Source organism: Lytechinus variegatus, chromosome 1 (genome assembly GCF_018143015.1).
Source record: "Lytechinus variegatus isolate NC3 chromosome 1, Lvar_3.0, whole genome shotgun sequence".
Lineage (NCBI taxonomy): Eukaryota > Metazoa > Echinodermata > Echinoidea > Temnopleuroida > Toxopneustidae > Lytechinus > Lytechinus variegatus.
This window is the reverse complement of record NC_054740.1, coordinates 18,232,089-18,252,695: the sequence shown is the minus strand read 5'-3', so window position 1 is coordinate 18,252,695 and position 20,607 is coordinate 18,232,089. Positions and strand designations below refer to the sequence as shown.

At 34.9% G+C, this 20,607-nt stretch overlaps 2 protein-coding genes across 5 annotated transcripts in view; one reads left to right on the top strand and one right to left on the bottom strand.

Annotated features, from left to right (window-relative positions):
* Positions 1-618: 618 nt before the first annotated feature.
* LOC121408036 lies at positions 619-13,959 on the top strand. 4 transcript variants are annotated; one of them, XM_041599364.1, is made up of 9 exons: positions 619-871; positions 1,334-2,877; positions 3,275-4,005; positions 5,037-5,208; positions 5,748-5,911; positions 6,749-6,832; positions 7,299-7,413; positions 12,107-12,227; positions 13,554-13,959. In XM_041599364.1, exons 2-8 carry the CDS (start codon positions 1,456-1,458, stop codon positions 12,218-12,220), a joined length of 2,802 nt encoding a protein of 933 aa, XP_041455298.1. In that variant the 5' UTR covers positions 619-871; positions 1,334-1,455; the 3' UTR covers positions 12,221-12,227; positions 13,554-13,959. The 4 variants fall into 4 exon arrangements, with proteins under 4 accessions (XP_041455298.1, XP_041455307.1, XP_041455282.1 ...); XM_041599373.1 differs by lacking the exon at positions 619-871 and adding an exon at positions 898-1,027; XM_041599348.1 differs by lacking the exon at positions 619-871 and adding an exon at positions 898-1,039.
* Positions 12,603-20,607, bottom strand: part of LOC121408028 (phosphoribosylformylglycinamidine synthase-like) — a 27,351-nt gene continuing 19,346 nt past the window's right edge. Inside the window, exons 19-24 of the mRNA XM_041599336.1 lie at positions 19,915-20,066; positions 18,515-18,722; positions 17,833-18,033; positions 16,316-16,477; positions 14,271-14,420; positions 12,603-13,849 (exon numbers count right to left, since the gene is read on the bottom strand). Of these exons, the coding sequence (XP_041455270.1) occupies positions 13,536-13,849; positions 14,271-14,420; positions 16,316-16,477; positions 17,833-18,033; positions 18,515-18,722; positions 19,915-20,066 (1,187 nt within the window). The 3' untranslated portion in view covers positions 12,603-13,535. The remainder of the gene's footprint in view (positions 13,850-14,270; positions 14,421-16,315; positions 16,478-17,832; positions 18,034-18,514; positions 18,723-19,914; positions 20,067-20,607) is intronic.

Below are 20,607 nucleotides of genomic sequence, written 5' to 3'. Positions count from 1 at the left end.
GACAGAAAAAAAATTTTTGGGCGGGATTGGAGTGTTACCGTTTCTGAAAAAAAAAACAAAAAAAACGTGCCAAGTGTTTTTTTTTACAAACAAGAAAAAGATAATTGCAATATTTTCTTCTTTTTGTCCTTTTCTTGGTCTTCCTCCCCACATATTGTGTTTCTTATTTGTATTTTTTTTTTTTGGGGGGGGGTCGGCTCTGTCTTTGGGATATACATGTATCTCTTACTTTCACTGTATATCATTCATATAATATTGCAATCTAACATTTAGGCCTATATTTTATATCAAGGTGTACATGTAGATAACCTGCATATTCTATATCATGTGGTTATAACAAAGGAAAATATTCCCGCAAGAGTAAAAAACAATATTTGAATAAAAAAACATCTGGAATTTTGAAATCAATAAAATAAGACAGAATTTAAGTTTCAAATCAACGACTAAAAGATCTGAGTGAGTAATTCTGTATTTTAGAAACTTTTCATATAATTATAAAATTTAAAAATGTAAGCCTTTGGACTTATTCATCATAAACTTGCACTTCAATGGATGTTTGTCAGAGAGAGAGAGAGACTCGGAGGGAAGAAGGCTTTTCTGTCAACTATCTTCTTGCTATTTATGTAAACAAGTCTCCAACACCAGTGTCCAACAGTAATGACATCATACTCCCTCTCTAACCTTGGGATGATTACCACCAATACAAGAGTGTTTGCAAGCGCCCCTTTCATGTCCATCCAAGCAGATAAGTCTACTCTAGGAGGGGTATAGCAATTGTTCATTCCTTATTCACTGTTTCTAATCTAGCAAGACCAGTGCTCATTGCTGCTTATGAAGGGGTCCCTTTCAATAAGATGAATATATACAAAAGGTAATTGTATCGCCCATGTACTGTTCATGAGATGTACATTGTAGATTGGTCAGGTCTATGTCATCATAGTGGGTATACTATGTACATGTATTCAGACTTATCTAGTCTTATCATAATTTCTGCTCAAAGGCTGTGATTTTATTTGCTGCAGTACATGTAGGTCTACAGGTTAGTAACTCTTTCAAGACTGTAGGATTCATATTTCAACAGGGCTAATTTAGCTTTTGCAGGTAGGTGCTCTGGTTATCTGATTGAGCCCTGTGCCCCACATTTTATTCTGCAATCATTTAGTGTTCAATTTATTAAGTATTTTTTTTAAGGTGTACTTTAAAGGAATCCAGGAGTATTATAAGTGTATTGACTGTTGCCAAGTGATTCAATTTGCTAGATAAGGGTTATTTCTCTCATATTTTACAGCTTTGGTTTAATTTGATATTTCTTCTCTCCATATCTTCTTTTCAGGATTTCCAGTGCACTATCAGCACCCTCCTTTCATCTATAAGACAGGGCAGACTATATTTGGGTTAGCTTACAATATTCTACGAAAATGAACATGATTATTATTTGAACTTTTTTCGTTTATCATGGAGCCATCAGAGAGCAAAAGGTCTGAAAATAATCTGGTGTTTAAACCAGTAAACCATTCTGAAGAGTTGACCCTCCAGAGTAATCCTCAAGTCATTGAGGATGATGATGCTTGGATGAGGGAGGATGCAATTTCCTTAGAAGATGAAGATGAGGAGAAACAGGAAGTGTTGCCTTTTGGTCTTAACCAGTCTTGGCCCAGGGTATCTTGTCCATCTTCCAGACGTGATACTTTTCCCAAGGTACACCCAAAGAAGAAGCTACTGAGGCAGATTAGTCAGGAGTCTCTTGATGAATCTACCAATCTTCTTCTGGGGCACATCGTGATGCTTCCAGATCCTCCACAGGAACTACTCATGGAAAAGAGTTTATTTGCTCAGCATCCTTTGGTTGAAGAAGATCATGAACAGTTACATCTAGACATGAGTGAAAATATTTACATCAGTGAAGAAAGGAAGATTGATGTCCAGGAGGAGCAAGATAATTCTGTTCAGGTATCAGATGCCAGACTGCTAGGCTCTCCAGTCTCAGGAAAGGAAATTGAAGAGCAGAAAAACATGCTTCCTGATCTAGAATCAATTGAGAAAGACTGTTGTGATAGTGATGATAACCACTTGGAAATTCCTACTGATTCTGATTCAAGTAAGCCAGTACAAAATAGTGTTGGAGACATTTGTGAAGATCAGATATTAAAGGTGGAGCCTACTGAGGTTCCTATGCTTTGTGATATCAAAGATTCTGAGAATGAAGATGTAGATCGGCATAACCTTAATACTGAATCTGAAATACAGGGGAAATCAGAAGAAACAGTTGAGATCAAGACTGGTATTGAAAATGAAGTAAGAGATTCTTTCAGTGGTTTTAATATGAATGCTTACCAAGGAGGTTTGGAAGATTATTCAGAGCAAGATGTGCATAAAAATCACAGTGAGCATGGTGAAGGAATCTGTGTGCCACCAGAATTACCACAAGCTGTATCTCCTGAATTAACGTTGGAAACAGAAGTCATCACAAGTCCTGAAAGGTCGGTCAGAAAGAAAGTATCCCCAGGAGGGAGGAGAAAGCCTCCACTTCTTCGATACCTCAGTCAGGAATCTATTGAAGAATCAACCAACCTGCTGATGGATCACGTTGTGATGATGGATCTCCAACAAAAGCCACTCCATACCAGTCCAGAAGGGACAGAATCAAGGTGTCCATACTTGGTTGATATCAAGGAGTCTCCTCTTTTAGACGAAGATACCATCAGGAAAGTCAATGAGGAAGATGAAATGTTTCTGTTTCAAGGAGAAGATGATAGTTGTGAGGAGGAGGAAGAAGAAGGACAGAAGGATATTGGAAAGGAGGCTTTAAAGGATGATTCTTTGCTTTCCATTGCTTCAAAATCATTTGTATCAGATGCTGCTGCAAGCACTCTCAAGGTGATTAATTCTACCAAGCATGAACAAATTTAATCTTCAACAATTCAACTTAATGTAATTGACGTGTTCATATCTAAGGAAATAAGAATTTGTATATTCATATACACCTGTAAAGTGCATCTTATTTAAATATTTTCAGATTTGTATTTTTAAGATTAGAACTGTTGGGAATTTTTGCTATTTTGTCTTCCAAGATTGTCTTTCAAATCAAATTAAACTGCTGTTTAGAAAGCATGTAAAATTTTCGAAATGAATAAAAATCTATTTTTGATGTGTTTTAGTATAGACTTTTACACAGAATTTGAATGATATCCATTGAAAAATTAAAATTTGAAACAAAGCGATTATGGATAACACTTGAAAGTGAGACATTTGTTTGCTATCTTCAATCTTTCAGGACATTGAGCTGATAAGGGTAGAGCTGGACAATGCAATACATGCCTTTGAGAATCTTAAAGATGAATTTCCAGACAGGATAGGTGATAGTCTACTTCCTAAGGCTGATGACGTAATTCTTGCAGACATTAATGATGATGAAGATTGGGATGCTATAGAAAATGTGGACAGTAGTGCATTTGGCATTCTTCCAGATGAAATCCTCATAAATATCTTCAAGTATTTCTCTCATAGTGAACTTTGTGACCCTATCATGCTTGTATGCAAGAAATGGAACATCCTTGCCAAAGATCCATTGCTATGGCATTACCTGGACCTGTCCAACAAAGCCGGGATACCTTCAGATGTGCTTCAGAATGTCTTCCAACGATGTAGTCTGCTCCATGGTATAACATTCCGTGGACGTGATGAGGTCAGTACCCAGGAAATCCAGGCCATCATTGACTACTGTCCCGACGTAGCCAGTCTTGAATTTGGCTTTGTCCGTTCTATGCAAGATGACCAGTTCAGTCTGTTGATCAGCAGGTGTAGGTCATTGACCTCTCTGAACATGGAAGGGTGTGATGGCATCACTGATAGCCTCATCTCCAAGTTGATTCTTCTACCAAAGCTAAGATGTCTCAATCTTTCTCACTGTACCAAGCTAACAGATGGGGCGGTCTTTGAGATTGCAAGATTCTGTGATCATCTTGAAGAGCTCAACATCAATGGCATTCCTTGGATCACTGACGTGTGAGTTACTCCCATGTTTTATTTAATATTTATGGTACTAAACATATAGAATGGTTCTCATTTCCAATGCCATTGAGATGCAGATGGTACACCTCCATACACCTATGTAACTAAGATTTACGTATTGTGCATGTTAATGTAGGGCCTTAAAGGTCAAGTCCACCTCAGAAAAATGTTGATTTGAATCAATGGAGAAAAATCAGACAAGCATAATGCTGAAGATTTCATCAAAATCGGATGTAAAATAAGAAGGTTATGACATTTCAAAGTTTCGCTTATTTTTAACAAAATAGTTATATGAACGAGCCAGTTACATCCAAATGAGAGAGTTGATGATGTCACTCACTCACTATTTCTTTTGTTTTTTATTGTTTGAATTATACAATATTTCAATTTTTACGAATTTGACGATTAGGACCTCCTTGCCTGAAGCACAAAATGTTAAAATAATGGAATTCCACGTGTTCAGGGAGGAATGAAACTTCATTACACATGACAATGACAAGAAAATAAAAATATTTCATATTTCAAACAATAAAAAACAAAAGAAATAGTGAGTGAATGACATCATCGACTCTCTCATTTGGATGTAGCTGGCTCGTTCATATAACTGTTTTTGTGAAATGAAACAAAATTTTGAAATGTCATAACTTTCTTATTTTACATCCGATTTTGATGAAATTTTCAGTGTTATGCTTGAATTTTTCTCTTTTTATTCAAATCAATTTTTTGTTGGGGTGGACTTGTCCTTTAACCTTTGGATCAACTTCTTTTTTTTTACAACAGGTGATATCATATAACGTTTGCCAAAGAATATTTTGAAATGTTTTAAGAAGAAAAGGAAACAAATTCTTTAATTTTATGCAAGAAGTAAAATTAAAAGATGGATGAATTTAAGATAAAAGGCTGCAGAACATTGCAGAAGGTCCCACAAATTTTTCAAAGTTCATGTGAATATGGTTGTATCATTCATGTTCAAACTAAAAAAACATTTCTAAATCTTAAAATCATGTAACCTTTGATTTTGATAGTGCTGTAACCATGCTATGTGATGAGAGACTAGCCAAGTTAAAATGTCTGAGACTAGATGGAGCGGAGCTGACTGATCTATCAATTCATCATGTTGTACAATGTCCAAACCTAGAGGAACTCAACATTTCATTCTGTGAGCAGCTGACTGACTACTCTCTAACCATGCTGAAGGTAATAATAATTGTGTACATTTTTTGTTGAATATCGACCAAACAAATATATTAGGCATTGAAATATATCCCTATTTCTGTTGGCTTTCAATCTTAAAAATGAAAATATTTGAAGGAATTTTTCTATTCCAGTACCAATTTGGAGATGGTTTGCCATATTTTCTTGCTATATGTATATATTTATACTGCCAACCATTTCTTATAAAACAAAGAATGCATTGGTTTAAGTTTGAATTGGTTTAATTACAATGTAAACATTTTGGATGTTCACAATGTTATTAAAACATGAGCTGAGCGATTGCACCATGGAAATATCGTCGAGCATATTCCATTGCTACTTTCACAATTACGCCTATGCATAATCTGTATGACATCAGAGCTTAAGATTGTTAGTTTCCAACTTACAAGTACAACCAATTTTATACAAGTTTTTTTCAAAGTGTATTTCAACAAGTGTATTAATCATTATACTTGGAATATGCACGACTGGGTTACTAACATTTGAATTCCTATTTCTTTTCCTTTGACCATGATTTTCAGGAGTGGAAGAATCCAGTACGTCTTCGTCTTCAGAAGGGCAAGGAGTTCTCAGAGGAAGCTTTAGCCAACCTCTTCATCTCCCCTCACTTGTCTAACCTGACTTTCCTTGACCTTTCTGAGTGTTCCGAGTTAAGAGATCCAGGTCTTATCAACATTGCTACCAGGTAAGAACTACGTGAGATTGCTCTTGATATACAGGTAGTCAAAGAAAGAGAACATAAAATACATAATATCACAGACCATATCTCAAGCTGAAACAAATAAGCATTATTTGAAAAATAAGAAGAAGCAAATTTTTTTTCAATTTTCACTGCTTACCAGCTGACTATTCTACTTTAGATACATTCAAATTCACAAGCCTAGAAATTAACTTCATTGTGCTCCTTTTCACTAGCCCGACTTGTATGGCATCATTGTATGTAAATGGAGTTGTGGTTATGAGCTTTTGTATGTAATAATGAAATGTTTATATCATTATGAATTCAAAAGTTTGATAATTTTAAAATGGGATAACAATGAAGTATTTCCTGCTAAAATTAGTGATCTTTAATGGTTAGAATATGTCTGATTTTACTTGACAACATTAGCCGAGGGAATACGGCATCTGAATATGTGGCTCTTTGATTCGAGTTTAGGGGCGTTGGATGTTTAGATGCCAGTAGATATGTTGATGGCTTCTGGACCAAATTTTGATTTTTAGGAACTTTTTTATCCGATGATTTGCTTACTCTGAATTAGCATTTGCCCCTTCCATTGCATTAATGGACAATTTGAGAGTTTTCACATAATTTCAAAGCTTCTTAATTTCATCACATATCTTTGCCATATCAATTTTTATTGCATCATAAATGTTAGAAGTAACTTTAAATGCTGTTTCAAATCTAGTTTGCAAACATTTTGTTGTCAAACTCATATTTTTTTCAGTTTATCTGTGAATCAATGCATTTGTACCAATGTTTCATTAAACTATTTGTTTTTATTTTATTCCATTTTTTGGTCAGATGTCCTCTTCTCACTCATCTTGCCATTGAATGGTGCTGGTTTATTTCTGATGTTAGTTTGGTCCAAGTATTAGATAACTGCAGGTGAGGTTTACAGAATGTTATTTATTAGATTGGTTAATTATGAAATCCTTTATATTGTTAACGTCTGAAAGAAGAGTAATAGTGGATATGATAGGTCTATTTTCAATACCTGATGATATCTCACCATATTACAGCTTGAGTTCATGCTAGAAATGTAACATAATAAGTATCATGGCCACTTTAGTTAAGTTTAATTTTGTCTAAGAATTTAATTTAATGTGTAGTTATGTAAATATGGTTATTATATGCTATCATGAACATGTGACATGCTTTATCAATTAGGGATTGGGATGACACAATAAATCACCTATTATTGTACAACTATTATATTGACCAACTCTTCATATTTTCATTTTAATGTCAGGTTTCATGAAAGCCGCTTTCAAGGTAGGCCGTCCTGATAAGGTGCAAGTTGTTACCACGTAATAATTTAGAAATGAATAATTCATGTTTTTGTTCTTCACAGATATTTAGAACACCTTGATCTGATAGGTCTCCATTCTATTCTTGGCCATTGCTTAGCAGACATCCCAACCAAACTACCCCATTTAGAATTCCTTGATCTAAGACAGTGCAATAGGGTAAGTTAAAAGGCAGTCCTTGACTCCTTTGGTTTTGACAATAGATATGTCTATTCAGACCTATAAAAGTCATACCATTTTCTTATGAATTCTTGTAAATGGTTTTTGTCTCACCTGCATGGCAGAACGAGAATATAGGTGCCGCTTTTCCGACGGTGGCGGCGGCAGCGTCGTCAACATCAAATCTTAACCAAAGCTTAGGTCAATGAACTTTGGCCATGTTGGGGTTTTTTGTTGAATAACCATCATATCTCTGTAAGTTTATTGGTCTAGTTCTTAAAAGTGGACATAAGAGTAACCATGAATCACTGAACATCTTGTGCGAGTTAGAGTAGTATTCAAAGTCAGCACTGCTGCTATATTGACCCGCGTGATGCAGGTGAGACTGCCAGAGGCATTCCACTTGTTTTCAAATGTCACAACTTTATTAGAAAGTATATGGGCCTAGTTCATGAAACTTGGACATAAGGATAATCAAGTATCACTGAACACCTGCCTGAGTTTCAGGTCACATGACTAAGATCAAAGGTCATTTAGGGTCAATAAACTTTGGCCATGTTGGAAGTATTTGTTAATTTTCGTAACTTTGATAGTTTGGATCTGGTTCATTTAACTTGGACATAAGAGTAATCAAGTATCACTGAATATCCTTTGTGAGTTTCAGGTCACATGACCAAGTTTAAAGGTTATTTAGGGTCAATGAACTTAGATTATGTTGAGGGAAACAAAATGTTAACCAAGGTTAAGTTTTTTAGATATCATAACTTTGAAAGTGTATGTATATAGTTCATGAAACTTAGACAGAAGAGTAATCAAGCATTAGTGAAAATCCTGCATGAGTTTCAGGTCACATGACCAAGGTCAATGAACTTTGGCCATGTTGGGGGTATTTGTTGAATTGCCCTCATAACTTTGACAGTTCATGGACCTAGTTCATTAAATGTGGACATAGGGGTAATCAAGTATCACTGATCATCTTGCACAAGTCTTTGGTCACACAATCAAGGTCAAATGTCTTTTAGGGTCAGAGAATATAGTATTCTATCATCATTAGGGTGATTCCATACGTGTCGTACGGGACATTTAGAGAACATTTGACAGTTTTTGACAAGAAAAAACAAAAAATATTCCAGTAACTATAGGTGGTCATCAACTACTACCAGAGTGTAAGAAAAACCAAGACTTAACATGACTTGAATTCACTTCCTGTATATTACAGATTAAAAATAGTAATGTGTCGTACGGACGTAGAAAAAGTGGCTTTTTTAGAAACCTCAAGTTTGTACTCAAAAGTCTGTGAGTTGGGCAGATAAATTTCATAGAAACTGAACTCAAATTGACACTCAATTACCCAAGAACAAACACATTTACAAAAGAAAGCAAAATAAACATTCATGAATAAATAAAGCAAATTATAATTTTCGAGAACATTGTGGCGTACGGGACATTCAAAATGTGTCGTACGGGACATCTCTAAATTGAAGCCAAACTTTCTTACTTTATGTCACTTTGACTTCTTCAATCACATTATTTGGCTGATGATAATGATAATCCCATCAAACTAAGACATTCATTAGGTTAGAAACCGCTATTAGGTGAATATTTCTGTCAATATATCATAAACAAAATAATGTGTCGTACGGGACAAGTGTGTGTCGTACGGGACACTTGTGTGTCGTACGGGACACTTGTGTGTTGTACAGGCACTGCGTGTTGTACTGGGCAGCCTGAATAAATAAACATGAACTTTTTATCAATCAGAAGGAGCATTGCCCCTAAATTCTTGCTTATTTATGAATAATCTTTTAATAAGCAGTCATTCAGGACAATACAATTAAGTAACCTCAATATATACAATTGGGAGCAATATGTTATAATTTTTTTCATGATGGGAAATGTACAAGTGTTCACAGCATTTTTACGAGCTGAAAAACTTCAGGTTTTGTGTGAAGTTATATTTTAGGGAACTAATTGATGATTTCCAAACACTATTTAAACAATAAATGAATGAAACTTTGTGTAAATTATGGGGCTAAAATGATCATGATGTTATGATTTTTTATATAAAATGTATATCTACATGATATATGTCACAACTGTCACTTTTTTCCCCTTTTTTGGTCACAATTTTTTTGTCTAAAGAAATGCGGTTCTACTTTTTCAAACCCATCTGCATTTCATGAAACCATATGGTTTGTCTTATTTTCAAGATTTTTTTTACAACTTGAAAAAAGTAAGGAGTTTCAATATTGTATATAAAAAATAGTAATCATCAAGGGAAGTCCAAATAGATGATCATGATGATTGATATGATTTTTTTTACATCTTATAATAATTCCACATTAGCATGCAAGAGGAAGTTATCTTCCAGGCTAGGTTGAAATAAATATAAAGGTTTTCTTTTCATGCTCAATGAAAAGAAATTAACCTGCTCTGATCAGTGAAAATCACCAGTTTAGCTGAAGGGATTCACAAAAGAATAAGCCTACATGAAATCAATTAAAATGTTTAGAATCACCTATTTCATGTTCTATGGAGATAAACAAAGTACTTTTTCAGTTCACTTTATGTTAAATCAATTAAATGAATTTAAATATGCCTACTATTTATGGTTTCTGAATCCAAATCCTGCAATTAGATGCATTATTATATTGTGTGTCGTACGGGACATGTCCCGTACGACACAGCGTGTGTCGTACGGGACATTTTTTAATAGGACAATAATTGAAAAATGAAGGGCAGTAATTAGATCCTTATGGGATAAATCGATCACCCATGGGTCAAAGAGAAACTCATTTTATGAAATTGCATCATCAAAAATAAAATTGTAGGAAAAACTTTTGCATTGTCATGTGTCGTACGGGACATTGCCAAAAATAGGTTCGGAAAAATCAGGGCTGCCCCTATTATGGATCATGAAAATGTTGTAGATATTATTTGGAACCGTCAATGATATATTATTCTATTGACCTGCAATATTTTCAATCTTCTCTTGCTTTGCAAATAATTGTTTCAGGTGGAATTTGTACTTGACTATTCAATGAGCAAAATTATTGAAAATTTAAAATTCCATTGTTCTCCCCCCAAAAAACTATATCTGTCTTCACTTTTGGTTAAAACTCATAATTTTCATAAAATTTAGGTATCATAGTAAAATATTACACTACTTATGACTTATTGAAAGCATGTTGAAATTTATGATATTTTTGAAGTTCTAGTGTGGAATCGCCCATATGAATGTTTTCTTTTGTGAATAATTATTCAACAGCTTTTTTTAAAGTCAGCACTGCTGTATATTGAATCGCATAATGCAGGCAAGACTGCCAGAGGCATTCCACTTGTTTAATATATCACAAAGTGACGATTTTTGTAACCCCATATAATGGAAATAATAATAGCTGTATTTATAAAGCGCCTTTTGCCTGAGGATACAAAGCGCTGCTATTATTACCCCGGCTTTAGCTCGAGCTACCATCACCGGCGCTCAGTGCATGCAATGAATCAATCCTGCCGGGTACCCATTCACCTCACCTGGGTCGAGTGCAGCACAGTGCGGATAAATTTCTTGCTGAAGGAAAACATGCCATGGTTAGGATTCGAACCTACCACCCTCTGTTTGAAAGGCGAGAGTCAGAACCACTAGACCACGACGCGCCCGCAATGAGAAATGATATTCTCAAACAAATGGGAAATTCAGAGGAGATACATACATAATATACATAAGATGGGGGGGGGGCACTGTCATTACAAGGTGAATATCATGCTCATACACAAAATCGCATGAAATGGTTGATTTTCACGGCCTGACACATATACTGTGAAAGAGAGAACATCAAAATTGTTAACTTCTGGGGTATCATGAAAAAAATAATTAAGGGTATATTGAGATTGAAGCAAGTTCACTTGTTTACTGTTCATTAGTATAGTCCATGTTTGAGCATAGTGTCCGATAACAGTGCCCCTCCCTCCACTGATAAGGCTTAGTTTTCCTTCCTTGTTTTGCTAATGATTTCGGTACATTGGGTAAATAAACAAAACATAAAACTAAATGCAATTTTATATCACAACTTCATTTATTTCATAATACATATACACAGTAGCACAAGAATAACTCTTGATTACAAGCCTCTTAAGATGATTTCAGTGTTGCAGGAACAAAACATATTTCATGATTTTCACCTTCATAAGGAACTGTAACAAAAACCCCAAAACACTAATTTTTCACATTAGTTTTCACAAAACTGTACTTGGCAAATTTTTTGCCATAAGCAGTATTTCTTTAGAATTTAATTGAGGATATATCCAGTAAAGTCACAATTATCATTTAAAATATTCATCAATTATTTTCAACAGAATATTGAAAATCATAAAAACATAAATAAAAAAAATAAATAATAATTTCATTATTCTTATGGGTCATCATCATACCATACATGTAGCTCTATCTAAGTTGTTGTCTCTTGGGACTGCAGATATATCTTTGATATCTGAGAAAAATTGATTAGTGGAAATTAACATCTTAAATCGTCGTCACAGTTTTGCAGTAAACATTGCAATCAAGTTAAATGCACCAACAAAAATATCAAACACAAATATATTTTCAGCCAATGAGAACCAAGTATTTGGGTCTCATAAATTTCTTTGGCTCGGTTGATTGTTACATTTCTGATTACTATTTTCATTTTTTTTCCAGATCACAGATGCCATGCTGGTACAGATTGTTTCTGTGAAACACAACCTTGTCATTATGAATTATTATGGAGAGGAAGTAGTCTATGGCAACATCCCTGGTACATTGGATATATGAGAACAATGTAAGAATCTATTATAGAGAAATTCAAAGACAAGGTATCAAATAATCTATGAATATGGTTAATTTCAGTAACTAAGCAAATTATTTCCAGAGAATAATTGTCTGAAAAATAGATATATCTGATTGACTGCCAGATTTTTTTATTTTTCCAATTCATAGTTCAGCAATTCCATAAAATATAAATCCCTCATTTCTCTTTATTCTTATTATATTTCATGAACAGCTCAAGTCATAATAATTTTACAGTACAACAAATTTTAAATGAACTAGGAAACTGAAAAAATACCATTTCAGGAAGGCCACATATACATACTAAACTGAATTAAAAAGAATGCCATCAAAGTTTGTCATGTTGTATTTCTCTATTTTTGTGTGATTTTAACTGTCCATAATGTCTAGCTCCCAGAAGCATATTCATTTTTAAGAATGTTAAATCATATCAATATATAGCAAACAAGTTGAAAATACATGTTTGTGAGCAAATTAGAAAGAAACATCAATTCTTAATGAAGTTTCCAATGAAATTTATAAGTATTTCTTCCAAAATTGTAATACCTTACAGCCCTGTATGATTCAGAATATGCTATCCATTTTTCTTTGTACAGAAACCAATACCAATTCATAAAAAAGAGTACTGGACCAGTACACACAAACATATTCATTGTTTTTCCTAGATGCAATCCCAAAGAATGTATTATCTCTGGATTTCAGTGTATATTTGTTAATATTGATGCTATTTATACATAATTCATGCCTTAGCAAGCATAGAGTGAAAGATAATATCAATTTCATGCAATGTATATGCAATTAATTAATCAAGACCCAGATATTGAAAAAATGTGTCAAAAACAAAGTTGAAACTTTAAATAAATACTGAATTTTTCAGTGACATCATTAGTGACTTAACAGTCAAAGACTTTCTATGAAATTTAGTACTGTTTTTTTTTAATTCTCAATTTAAGAGACAATTTCGTTTTTGTAATGAATACTTTAAGCTGCACTTTGTAATTCAGTGCATAACCCTGCTACAAGAGTTTCACAAACCCCAAAGAAACAAAACACAAGGGCTGTTTCATTGAGAGGCAAGTTTGCTGAACTGTTGATGAGTACATTGGTTGATGTATTATATACCAGTACTGCAAAGTCAGATGTGATTCTCATTAACACTTGTCTCTCTGAAACATCCTTCGGAACACAATCCATAATTCTTCAAGTTCCATCTTTTCCCTCTACTTTAGACCTTCGTAACAAAGCCTATGGAATGTAAAGTGAGCACATACAATGCTACATATCATTTATGTCCTTTTCCTTATGCCTTGTTTTCCAGACACCATGTGTAGGCATTCTGGAAGATTTGTAACCATGGCGATGCCTTGAGATCCCGTCTCCACTCTGAAGGCATCCACGGCCACTGCCAGGTCAGAGTGCAGCGTTCAGGATGAGGCATGATGGCAAGATGACGACCATCGGGTGAACAGAGAGCTGCGATACCGTCTGGAGAACCATTGGGGTTTAGTGGATACTGGGTGGTCGGGGCGCCCTCATCGTCAACATAACGGACAGGTGCAAGGTTGTTGGACAGGATGGATGAGTGGATGGACTCGTTGGCAAACTTCATCTTGCCTGCATAGGATCAGAATATCAAATTATATTGAATTTCATGACTAGAACTTCATGAAATGTAAATCATTTTGCAATTTTCCATTAATGGATGCATACACATATGACATGAAGAAACTCCTATTGGATACCTGTCATCTACTGCCTGTGCAAATATTTGATTTTAAATTCTTAATTGTATCATAGGATCTATATTGCAATGTTTCAATTCCATCCAAATATAAACTATTAAGCATCTTTATTACAGACAGCGAGTAAATGAGATACTTAAATAAATTGTTTTTGAAAAGTAGTACTAGATGTTAAATCATTATGACAGAAATAATCAGTTTCTAGAGAGAATAACTACTGGTTACAGGATTCAAATGTTTAATTAACATTTTCTGAAAAAAAAAGAAACAAAGAAAAACAATCTTGAATGTACCTTCTCCATGAGCCACCCAGATGCCAAGTGTAGACCCCTGCATTCCTTGTAGCATCATGGCTGGACTCTCTTGAATCTGTACTGTAACAAACCTAGATTCATATCGCTCGGAATCATTGTGGTCTAGTAGTACTCCTTGCTTGCATGCAGCTGAAATTATACAGAAATTTATACATATTTTTATATCAATATTCAAATAAGAAGAAAAATATTCCAGATTATGTTCAAGATAAATCTCATCTATGCCAGTAATATTTTAGCAAATGTCAACAATGAACTTTCAATAGGTAAAGTTAAACTTGAACAAAAATAAGAAGAGACATATTGCTGGAGAATAAACATATCACAACTCAATGGTTCATTTCAATCATTATCATATTGTTGATTGCTAGAAATGAGATTTTAAAAACAGTTGCAGTAGAGGTTTTTCTCAGAATGTACATGTTGTAACACTTTCCCTTTCCTTGATCTCCATAGATAATGCAATTACAATTTAAAAATGCACAAACACATTACCTCCTTTCTTGAAAGGCTGAATTTTTCACAGGGTAAAATGTAAAGAGATGTTGAAAAGTTTAAATCTTAGTGTGTGCAATGGCAGTGAGGACCATATTTTCTTTCATATTTAAGTTGAGATATATTTTAGTTCATTTGAATTAATTTAAAAAGATTATATCATTAAAATTCCTAGATCTGTAAAATAGTAAATGATGAAATCAAAGTAATTGCTTTACCTGGAAATATTCATTAACAAGAATTATGATTTATTTTACAAAGATCTTTGATTATGTGTGTGATAATTCTTTCTCAAAATAAATTATACATTTATTGCGACAATTTCAATTTGTTTGGAGTCATCTGTGATTTATTTCCCAATAAACTACTCATTGTTAGATATGCAACAACTTACCGAAAATGATATTAGAATTTCATGATATATTATCTAATCAATATTCAATAGTACACACAAATTTTTTGTATTACGGTTTAAGAAAGTTTTGGCTTTGCACAATACAATTTGTTTTTCCGTGAAATAACTAGCAGTTTACTATTAAGATATACACATCATCAAGAACATTAGTACAAATTACACACATATATTAAGTGCTCTTGTGACAATTGCTCTCATGGAAAATACGCATGTTGAGCCAAGCATTAAATCTAACCTCCAAATCTAAATAAACCCAAACTCTAACCCTATGTCCCCCGAGATATTAAGACCGAAGCAAATGTCATGTCACCCACACATAAGGTAACTCTAGAACAGCTCTGAGACATAGGCACGGACATATGATTTGTTTCCTGGTGGGTGTTTCATAAAGCTGCTCGTAAGAGCAACTTTAAGAACGACTGGTGATCTTTCTTGTGGTAAATGATGGTTCATCATTATATTCATTGGCAATGCTTTAGCGCGTAAGAAAGGTTCACCAGTCGTTTTTAAAGTCGCTCTTAACTTACGAACAGCTTTATGAAACACCCACCAGGTGTGTAATTATTCTGATGCCCAAGCTATTTTTTTTGTTATGTGTTTAATAAGGTTAGAGATGTGGATCCTTGTTCTCTGATACACAAGCTTCATCTCAAAACCATGACACAGGACTAGTCACTGGTAAATTTCCCTGTTGGCTAATATGAATGACTGGTCACATGACAGATTTCAGCCAATCATTTGATTAGGATCTGTATCATTTTGTCAAGTATTGTGTAACAAGTCATGTTGCACACTTGGTGTAAAATTATTTGGTCTATTTACCAAAAGCCCAAGCCAGAATAATTTGAGCACGTTTGACTAAATAAAGTTATTCAAACTTGATGTTGAATGATATCGTAAGATATCTACTGTAAGATAGCTACTGTTTGTAGAAAATTGAAATGAGAGCCCATGGAGTTCAAATTCCAGTAGATGGAATTAAACAGATCAAGCAAGAAGATGCCTTCCTTGTTACCATCGGACCATGTTTGATCATGAGCCACCCAACTGAGTAGACTCGTCAATATTTGACATCCATTACAGACTCCTAATGAGAAGGTATCTGATGACTTACCTTGGTTACCATCAGATTGTGTTTGATCAGGAGCCACCCAACCTAGTAGACCCATCAATTGACATCCATTACAGACTCCTAATGAGAAAGTATCTGATCTAGCTCTGAAGGCATCAAACTCTCCTCTCACTACAGGGTTGTATAGGATTGCTGCTGCCCAGCCTGATTGAAAAAAATGAAAATGAAATGAAAATTTATATATTTCTCATCTCTTAAAAACAAAATAAAATAGATAAACAAGTGGAATGCCTCTGGCCGTCTCACCTGCATCACGCGATTCAATATAGCAGCAGTGCTGGCTTTGAATACTACTCTAACTCGCACAAGATGTTCAGTGATACATGGTTACTCTTATGTCCACTTTTTATGAACTAGACCAATAAACTTACAGAGATATGATGGTTATTCAACAAAAAACCCCAACATGGCCAAAGTTCATTGACCTTACATGACCTTGATCATGTGACCTGAAACTTGAACAGGATGTTCAGTGATACTTGATTACTCTTATGTACAAGTTTCATGAATCAGATCCATACACTTTTAAAGTTATGATGGTAATTCAACAGATACACCCAATTCGGCCAAAGTTCATTGACCTTTGACCTTGGTCATGTGACCTGAAACGTGCACAGGATGTTCAGTGATACTTGATTACTCTAATGTTCAAGTTTAATGAACTAGACCAATAAACTTTCAAAGTTATGATGGTAATTCAACAGATACCCCCGATTCGCCCAAAGTTCATTGACCCTAAATGACCTTTGACCTTAATCATGAGACCTGAAACTTGCACAAAATTTTCAGTGATGCTTGATTACTATTATGTCCAAGTTTCATGAATCAGATCCATAAATTTTCAAAGTTAAGATGGGAATTCAACAGATATCCCCAATTCGGCCAAAGTTCACTGACCCTAAATGACCTTTGACCTTGGTCATGTGACGTGAAACTCATGCAGGATGTTCAGTGATACTTGATTTACCTTATGTCCAAGTTTCATGAACTAGGTCCATATATTTTCTAAGTTATGATGACATTTCAAAAACTTAACCTCAGGTTAAGATTTCGATGTTGAATCCTCCAACATGGTCTAAGTTCATTGACCCTAAATGACCTTTGACCTTGGTCATGTGACATGAAACTCTAATAGGATGTTCAGTAATACTTGATTAACCTTATGGCCAAGTTTTATTAACTAGGTCCATATACTTTCTAAGTTATGACATCATTTCAAAAACTTAACCTCAGGTTAAGATTTGATGTTGACGCCGCCGCCGTTGCCGTCGGAAAAGCGGCGCCTATAGTCTCACTTTGCTTCGCAGGTGAGACAAAAATTAAAAAAAATGGAATTACGTCATAAAAAAAAAGACAGTTGTACAATAAATACAAAATATAATACATAAAACAATGATGTGGATCTCAGGCAAGATGTTTTTTTTAAGATTGACCTCTGTCCCTAAGACTTCAAATTCAAATTCATGAAATATCATAAAGCTTTGATTGAAAGTACTCACCTTTAGCTGAACCCATAACATCAGCAAAGCTGAATCCTCCAACAAACGCTACCCCTCTGAAGTCTTTGAGAGATAAGGTCCCACTTGCTAAGTCTTGCATATTGACATCCCAAGCTTCAAAGCCTACCATATAAAATGATGCTAACATCTCACGATCACCATTGCTTCCTTCTTCACGGATTACTGCTACCTTTGGCCGGTCTGAAGTGAGAGAAAAAAAAAGGATAATTCGTTAAGTATTTTCATTTTTGATAGGATATTGATAAATATATTTTCTGTTATGAACAAATCTCTAAGGTAAATCTGAAAATTAGCAATTAAAATCAGTCCAAACATTGAGATTTAATTGACTCCTACTTTTATAGACACGCAATTGAGACCCAACTCCAGATTGTAATCATCTATCTTCACCATCCCTCACTGGAATACTTGAAATTACAAAATTGTCATGTTTAAAATAAATTTAAACAGAGAAATTCTGAATAGTGCAATGAAAATTCATATGAAGATAATACTGTTCACACCAATTCAAATGTTTGAGGTAAAATTATGATTTTTGTGATAAAAAATATAATCAGCAAACTCAAAACGATAAACACCACTTTGAAATCTGATATTCATGATTCATGCTCATTTAAAAACAGAATGCCATGCTTTAATTTCAGTAAGACGATAAACTCACTTGTCTCCTGGATTGGAGTCGGCGGCTGAGGGTCAAAGGTCAGCTTGTATGGGGGTGCTTTCCTATTTTTGAGCAGGGTTTCCTCCTGTACCACACATGATTGGTTGGTCTGAAGGCGTTCTAGCTGAAAACTAGTTGCTTCCCATACATCACGTAGGCGTGTCATAGAATCATCCAGGATGGTATTGCCATTCACGTTGATCACAATCTTAGAATGAAGAATATACACGACAGATAGTGTTTGAATTAAGAACTAGGGATTATTAACCCTATCTAGGCCGGGGTATTTTGGGAGTTCATATGGCCGGGGGGGGGGCCTCTCAGGCCCCCCCTAAGATCTCGGCCGTCGACCGCGCGATCGCGCCGAAAATTGGCATGCTGGTTGCCTGGGACATAATCTCCAAGATTGTATTGTAATTTTTTTCGTGCGAGTCGCTATTAAGTGATTATGCTAATTTATGCGTAATTAGTATGCGAAATCATACTTTTTCCTTCAACTCCCTAAATAAAGCTCCAAATGTACTAATTTTTGGTATAGAAACTCTTTGTGGTGTTCTTAGCAAGTGTACATGAAAAAAATTGTGATATCAAATCATTTTCTTATGTATTTTATTGTTTTTTGCAATTTCTTATGTATTTCTTTGTTTTTTGACCTTTTGTTTTTCATTGTTTTTTCAATGAAATTTGTTGGGGACTCTTCTGTGATCATAAAAAGCATAAAATAAATACATTTAGAGCAGCAAAACTAAAAATAATCATACATTTATGAATTTTGGTTGAAAACACAATTTGCATTGACTTTGTACACGAAATCACGTTTTTGAGCAATTTTCGGTCTGACATGCACTTACATAATGTTGCGTAATTTCGGTACCACGTACCCGGAGGACGCAAAGTTGGTCTCAAAAGTTGCGCAAGACTTGAAAGTAAAAAGTCAGCGAGTGGCGCAGTCAAAAAAATTTGCGCGGCGAAAATATTGCGCGATTTGTTGAGGGGCCTCCGAGGCCCCCCCCCGGCCTAGATAGATCTGCAAAAATAATAAAACTCAGACAGCAATTAAGATGACATTATGTTGAAAACCTGATCACTACCTTTACAAACTCTTTTTTGCTTAGCAATCTTTTTCAATGGTGCTGGCAGATAATTTTTCAAACTTTAATCCAGCATCCAATTTATCTCTCTTGTTTTCTTGGTTGCTTGTATAGACTTCCTTTGATATCCCCACTTATATCTTGGTACCACTATTTACTTTAAATTATGATAAAAAATCTAGCCACAGTGTATTACTCAATATGTTTCTTTAGGACAGAATGTTAAATTTCTGTCTGAAGACTACAAGATTATATTGATGTACTGCTTGACTTAGTGCTGACACCAATGAATAATTTAATTTCCCCTACCTTGGCTTCAGCTGCTTCTCCCCCTGATTGACCTATGACACTACATGTGACTCCTTGGTCTGTATACCTCCTACATACAACCTCTGCATCTGATTGAGTAGTCTCCAATACTAGACCAAGTTCTTCAGAAAACAGGAACTCAAGTGGTGAAGCTGTAATCAAATCATAACATGATTAGATTCAGGTACATTCATAACATACACACATGTTGAAATGCAAATGTGTTGAAATGTATGGATTGCTTGGCCACATATGACAACTTCACAAGGAGACTCTGTCAGCTACTATTCGCACTCAAAAACTGCCCCAGATATCAGGCAAGTCCCCAGGAACAGTGCTATACAGATATCTGCTTACCAGGGGAGACTTTCATCAAAGGATTTGTCAGATGATATTCTCCACCAACCAAACCCTAGGAAAGATGTCAGATCTGGCAACTTGCCAGATAACCAGAGCTAATGAATATGCTCTCCTGAAAGACAACTTGGGCAGGTTCAAGACAATATTTCCTAGAACTGTCTGTCCATGTTTATTGCAAACTAAGATAAAGTGATATCCATGTGAGAGATGTCAATAAATCTACTCAAGCCATTCATTAATAAGGTAAAATGCAAGGTACTTAGACAAAACATAATGGCCCAAATTCACATAGGTGATTTTGAAAACCCAAGGTTGAGTCCATGGTTTATGCAG

What these genes read in the sequence shown, in the direction of transcription:
- LOC121408036 (XM_041599364.1), top strand. Translation starts at nt 1,456, where the DNA reads ATGGAGCCATCAGAGAGCAAAAGGTCTGAAAATAATCTGGTGTTTAAA. An exon ending in CTGCTGCAAGCACTCTCAAG is followed by an intron (nt 2,878 to 3,274) that starts GTGATTAATTCT and finishes TCAATCTTTCAG; the next exon opens with GACATTGAGCTGATAAGGGT. An exon ending in CTTATCAACATTGCTACCAG is followed by an intron (nt 5,912 to 6,748) that starts GTAAGAACTACG and finishes TTTTTTGGTCAG; the next exon opens with ATGTCCTCTTCTCACTCATC.